Here is a 5,883-nt window from a genome sequence, read left to right on the forward strand (position 1 = left end):
TCACAATCAAGTGACTCTCTGATAAACTTTCAATATTGAAGAAAATTTTTGTTAAAAATGTTTGATTATCTATAATCTGAATGGATTGGCAAAGGTTTCCTTGCTTGTCGATTTTTCTTTTCATCCCTGTTGTTATGCCTGTAGGTGTTTTTTATAGAGAAATAACATGAGAAATTAGGGGCATGGAAGAGAGAAGCACTAGAATCAAATGCCAAACCTGCTGACAGTACATGTAGTATAAGTGAATATGTCATTCTTTTCCTTAGTGGGTATCAATTATTCCCTTTTTTTATGACTACCCTGTTTTGAGTTATTTCTCTCTGTCTTCTCACTCTTGTTTTTCAACTTTTTGTTTTCAGCCTCTGAGCTTGGCGAAGATCTTCGCAAACTCATTCTGGCCCTCTACAATGAGTTCCTCTCTGAGGATGGGAAGGTAAAAATTGTACATTTTCATTTTTTTCTTGAAATTGCTTTTATGAATTTTCACCAATGTTGGCAGGTAGCATTCCTAGGGGGAAAGAATCTCATTCCCATCAAATGGGCACCATGCCCGAACTGGGGGGGCCCCAGGGGGCCTAAATTTGGACCAACATCGTAAGTTTTCATCTTTTTCTTGAAAAACCTATCACAAATTTTCACCAAACTTGGGAGGTAGCATCCCTAGGGGGATAGAATCTCAATTCCATCAAATGGGGGCACGATGCCCCACTTGGGGCCCTGGGAGTCAATGTAATCAGAAAAAAGATCAATGTAATGTGTTTACAGTGTTTAATACCAGAAGGTCAAAGTCAAAACACAATGTACAGTATCTAGGACTAGATTGTTTGTTACATAGTGCCTGTAACGTTTGATTGTATAGATCAATCAGTAGTATGATAACGTTAACTTTAAAAATGTGATAAACTGAAACAGTTCAATACTACTTGATTAGATCCATGACATGTGTATTTAAAGTAGCTTCAAAGGTCAAGCAGTAGTGTTTGACAGATATGGTCGTGATAATGCCCTATTCATTGGCTGGAAATGTGTCCCCAAAAGAGTGATCAAACATGATGGAACAGACAGTCTAAGGTGCAGCTGTTAGCTTCTAACGATCCTTTGAATGTTGCCTGTATGTTTGTTTGTTTGTTTGTTTTTGTTTTGTTTTGTTTTTATTTGCTTCTCTTTATAATTCGATTATTCCAGATCTTGGGTGTGTGTTTTTTGTTTGTTTGTTTGTCTTTTTGCCCACCATCTAATTTTTTCCCATTTTCGCCTTACCATCTTGATTCTGTAATAGTCCATATGTGACCGTGCACCTCAAAACGAACATAAAGTCGCACACACTGATTTTGCTCGAGGACTGAAAATAAGTGAAATGGGTCAACCTAGCCGAACTTGACTTTTTCATATTTTCTGAAAGAGCGGGTCTTCTTTTACATTATGCTAAAATTTGGTATCATACAACGGGCAGGAAAGTGTGTTTTTTTAGCAGATTATCTCAAACATTTTTGGTATAATAGTGTGATTAGGTGTGTCTTTAGAATCCTTTTTCCATTTCTGAAAAACCTTGTCAACACTCTTCACTTTCAACTCTAATAACTTTTGAAAGAATAGTGCTACTGCTTCGAAAGTTGGCGTTAATTATGGACAGAATTTGTTAATGAGGCATTCTTAATTTCAGTCAAATTTGATAATCCCTTCATTGTTGTTACTCTGGTGGTTTACTTCCTGTTTTTTGTCTCATTCATCGCACAGCCAGCACGGTTTGGTAAAGATTAAGCGCTTGAATAGACACTGTACTTCAGAGCCTCTTTTCTCAGTTCACACATTTTCTGAGTTTGTGCTTTCTTTCCAATATTTAGATAGGTTAGGAGAGTCCATATGATTTGAGTTATACATCATTTTAAAGCTTAGCGTCTGCTCTTTTAGAATATGGTCTTAACTAAAAATTCATGTCTGGCGACTTTTTGTTTGTTTTGAGGTGCAGGGTCACATATTGTCTATTTTCTTAATTTTGATTTTGTCTTTTCTTTCCCCTCCCAATGTTTCGCTCTCTCTTCCGTTTTTCAGTTGTCAACATAGACTATTACATTCACCAACAGCAAATGACTACATTTTGCCTCTCCCATTCTAGCCATACTTATTTTCCTATTTCTATAACAAATTTATCTCCAAATATCTACTCTACCTCTTTCATCATGTTGCAGAGAAAGTCATTAAATTGTATACAAATGAATTACATTAGAATTGTCACCAATGTATGAGTAGCCAGTGGTCATGCTCTCAGTAGCTGAAAGTGATGTTATGATGTGAGCTGCAAGGACCTACATTGTAACTTGAATATGATAAGCTTCTTTGGCTGCAGAAATCAAGTGCTTTTGGTATACCGGTATAATTTATAATTTAATGGCTACTCACGGTTATCTTTTGTCCCCTTTGTTTGATACACATGTACCAGGGTGTAAACTACAAGGGTATATCCCAGAGTCCAAAGTTTGCAACCTACAAGCGGCTCACTGGTGAGCTGACACGTGTTGCCGTGGAGACCGCATCGCGGGAAGAGAAGCTGGCCTTCTTCATCAACATCTACAATGCACTGGTCATCCATGCATACGTGGAGGTTGGTCCACCCACCAATATGTGGCAGAGGTACAAGGTGAGAAAGAAAAATGATAAAGGAAGAAAAAAAGAGAGAGAGAGAGAGAGACAGACAGACTAACAGAGAAAACTCTCTTACAGCCACCATGTCCGCAAATATCTCTTGTAAATTGTAGTCTTTACTTATAAATAGTTACCCTGCACAAAGTGAATGTCACAATTATATTATCAGCGTGGTTACACAGTGAAGCCACATTTTACTTTTATAAATACACTGTATGTCACAAAGATCACAAAGACAGTGTCGTATTTCTTACTTTTCTACTCATTCCCCAGGTAGCAATTTGTGTGTGCTGGAATAGTATTCAGGATAATTCCTCTTTTCATCAACTGCAAAGGACTGTTTTTGTTTTCCCTGCTCCAAAGGACTCAAAGAGTGTGACAATGAACATGTTTTCGAAAAGTGATGTTCAATCATGGTGATGTGAAGTTGCTAAATATTGTACTGGTACTGTAAATGTAGTGATGGGACTACTATGCATCCCCCCATCAAAAAAACAAACAAACAAACAAACAAACAAACAAAAAGAAAGAGAGAGAGAAAAAAAAAACAGTGCTCTGTTAAGATGTCTAACCTATCTGCTCTTGTACTCCAGTTCTTCAATTATGTTAGCTACGTCATCGGTGGCCACCTATACTCCCTGAACGATATTGAGAATGGGGTCTTGCGAGCCAACAGGAAGCCCATAGGGGCCCTCTCCAAGCCCTTCTCCAAGGGGGACCCACGTCTGAAAGTGGCCCTCCACCTCCACGAGCCCCTCATCCACTTTGCCCTGGTCTGTGGGGCCAAAAGCTGCCCACCCATCAAGACTTACTCTGCAAAGGTATGTCAATGCCACACAATTTTCTCCCCAGGAAAAGTATTTGGGTTTATACGATGTTCAGTTGTGTCAGGCGATAATTTTGTGTTCTTTGGGGTAATAAATCTGGAACATTTGTTTGCCGAAAAAATTATTGTTGTTTTTTTTAATATGATTTTTTGTTCTCAATGATGCTAGAATCATAAGCCAAGTTATAACTGTTGTTGATTCATGTGCAGGTGACTTCATTCCAGTGTCAAAAGAGATGTAAAGATTTACATTTTCATACTGCTTTCACATATTTCTTCATCAGTGCATTCCAGAGGGTAAACAAACTGTTAAAAGCTTAATAATATGTGATTAATTTGTCTTTTCTCATGCTATAATCTTTCAAGCGTACACAGCCTTAGGCTAGATTTCTTGAGTTTAGCTATACTCATGCTGCTCCACATGCTTTAGACCACAATAATTTTACCATCAATTCAATAAAAATCACTTACATTTCAGACAGCTTTTCCTCTAGTACTTTGGCATGAGGTAACCTTTCCATGAGCTTTGCCTAAAGGGTTGCTTCTAAAGACCAGATAGTGTGTGGATACCATGTGGTGGGAAGGCTTGCCTGATACGGATACATGTATATCTGGAACACCCCAAACAAATATCTGTGTATTACACACACAGTGAAAGGAATCTTGCAACTGGAGTTGAATGTAATATAGTAATAGTAATGGTAATGGTTTATTTAAAAATTCATTTGCAGCCATGGAGATGGCTGAATTGCAGAATTTTGTACAATATCATTTCATTTTATAATAACATACATAGTCATACAATCATTCTTCGATCAAAATATAAAACTACACAATTATATATATATATAAACACCTGATGACCAAAACATCAAAATTAATCAAATACACTTGTACGCGCATATTAAAAAGCTGTGAGAAAAATTTAACATAATCTTCATGTCACCATCATATTTCAATACACAAAATTATAGACTAAAATATATCAAATATACACACATTATTCTCCTCCAAAAACTTTCAAATTTTGTTTATACATATACTGAAAAAAAAAATAAGACTGTAACCGAGGAGTATACACTTTGATGCACAGATTTGCTGACGGGCAATTCTGTTTTGGTAGGCTTGTGCTTTTTGAACTTTTAGCATGTTGTCAGCTGGGAACCAGAAGGGCACAATCAAATTCTAAGATTTGAGCGTTAATAAAAATGAAACAATCAATTTTCATGAAATAAACAGATTACTTAATCAAAAGTGGGTAGATTTACAAGCACTGTTCCAAATATTAGGTAAGATAGTGCCACTATCGTTTTGATTTGTAACATTTTACAGAAAATGTAAAAAGAAACAAATTCAAAATTAACACTGTAATACAGAAGAGATCATGCTTTGTGATACCAATAACTCAATACCCCCCCCCCCCCCCCCCCCAAAGTAATGGTTACACTGTTCTGGTTCTCAGGCGAAGATACACAGCTGCAGGCAGCAAATGATGATGGAATCAATCAGGCCACTATTCTTTTCCAACACTACCAGGTCTTTAAACCCGTTGAGGATGAGTCCTGAGTATACTTGGGCAAGTGCCTATGGGAAATACGTGTTGTAGCAAAATCAGTCCGTCCTCAATGGGTTAAGCTTGCTTTATTTTTGCCAATTTACCCACACTTTTGACTGCAGGACATTGATAAGCAGCTGACACTGGCAGGAGAGGCCTTCCTTGAGAGCTCCGACGGCTGCCAAGTAGACGTCAAGAAGAGGGAGCTCCGCTTCAGCCGGATCTTCAAGTGGTACAGAGAGGACTTTGGCAAGAATGACAAGGAGGTAGGAGAACAGAGAGTAGGGCTAATCGTTAGTGACAACCAGGGGGGTGTTTCTTAAAGCTGTTCTTAAAGTTATGAACGACTTAAGAACGACTGGTGATCAGTTCCGATGTGCTATACTTATCAGAATTTCAATAATTCAGCACAAGAACTGATCACCTGTCGTTCGTAAGTCGTTCATAACTTTAAGAACAGCTTTATGAAACATCCCCCTGGGAGGCATTTCGTGAAGCATTTTGTCAGATATTTCATCTGGCAAACTTTTAAAAACTAATGAAATCCTTGAATCTGATCGGCTGAGAGCAAATTTGTTTGACAAAGCTGTGAGACAAAAAAAAAAAAATGCCTCATGAAAAGCCCCCCTGATGGCCCAGGGGCACTCAAAAATTAATGTTGTTCCACCAAATTTCTGATAGGGTTAGATCTTTGGGGGGCCTGATTGGGCAACTGAGATTGAAAGAGGATTGACATGTTTCTTTGTAATTTGTGCCAATACACTTCATTTTGGGGTGACCAAAATGTCAGTTATAAAGATTTTGGTAGCCGAAATTGCCCGCTGGAGAAAAAGGGTCAGTGGCAAAAGCATACATTTCA

General features: G+C 37.9%; 1 protein-coding gene across 1 annotated transcript; it reads left to right on the forward strand.

Moving 5' to 3' along the window:
- Positions 1-359: 359 nt before the first annotated feature.
- LOC139715104 (uncharacterized) lies at positions 360-5,290 on the forward strand (the record flags this gene model as incomplete). Its single annotated transcript, XM_071626720.1, has 4 exons — positions 360-433; positions 2,441-2,638; positions 3,237-3,464; positions 5,147-5,290. Coding segments are annotated over 4 exons (644 nt in total), but the record flags the coding sequence as incomplete, so codon positions are not given.
- Between the last annotated feature and the right edge of the window lie 593 nt (positions 5,291-5,883).

This window comes from Diadema antillarum, unplaced genomic scaffold (genome assembly GCF_040938485.1).
Source record: "Diadema antillarum isolate AM-2024a unplaced genomic scaffold, OU_Dant_1.0 seq00002790_RagTag, whole genome shotgun sequence".
Classification (NCBI taxonomy): Eukaryota; Metazoa; Echinodermata; class Echinoidea; order Diadematoida; family Diadematidae; genus Diadema; species Diadema antillarum.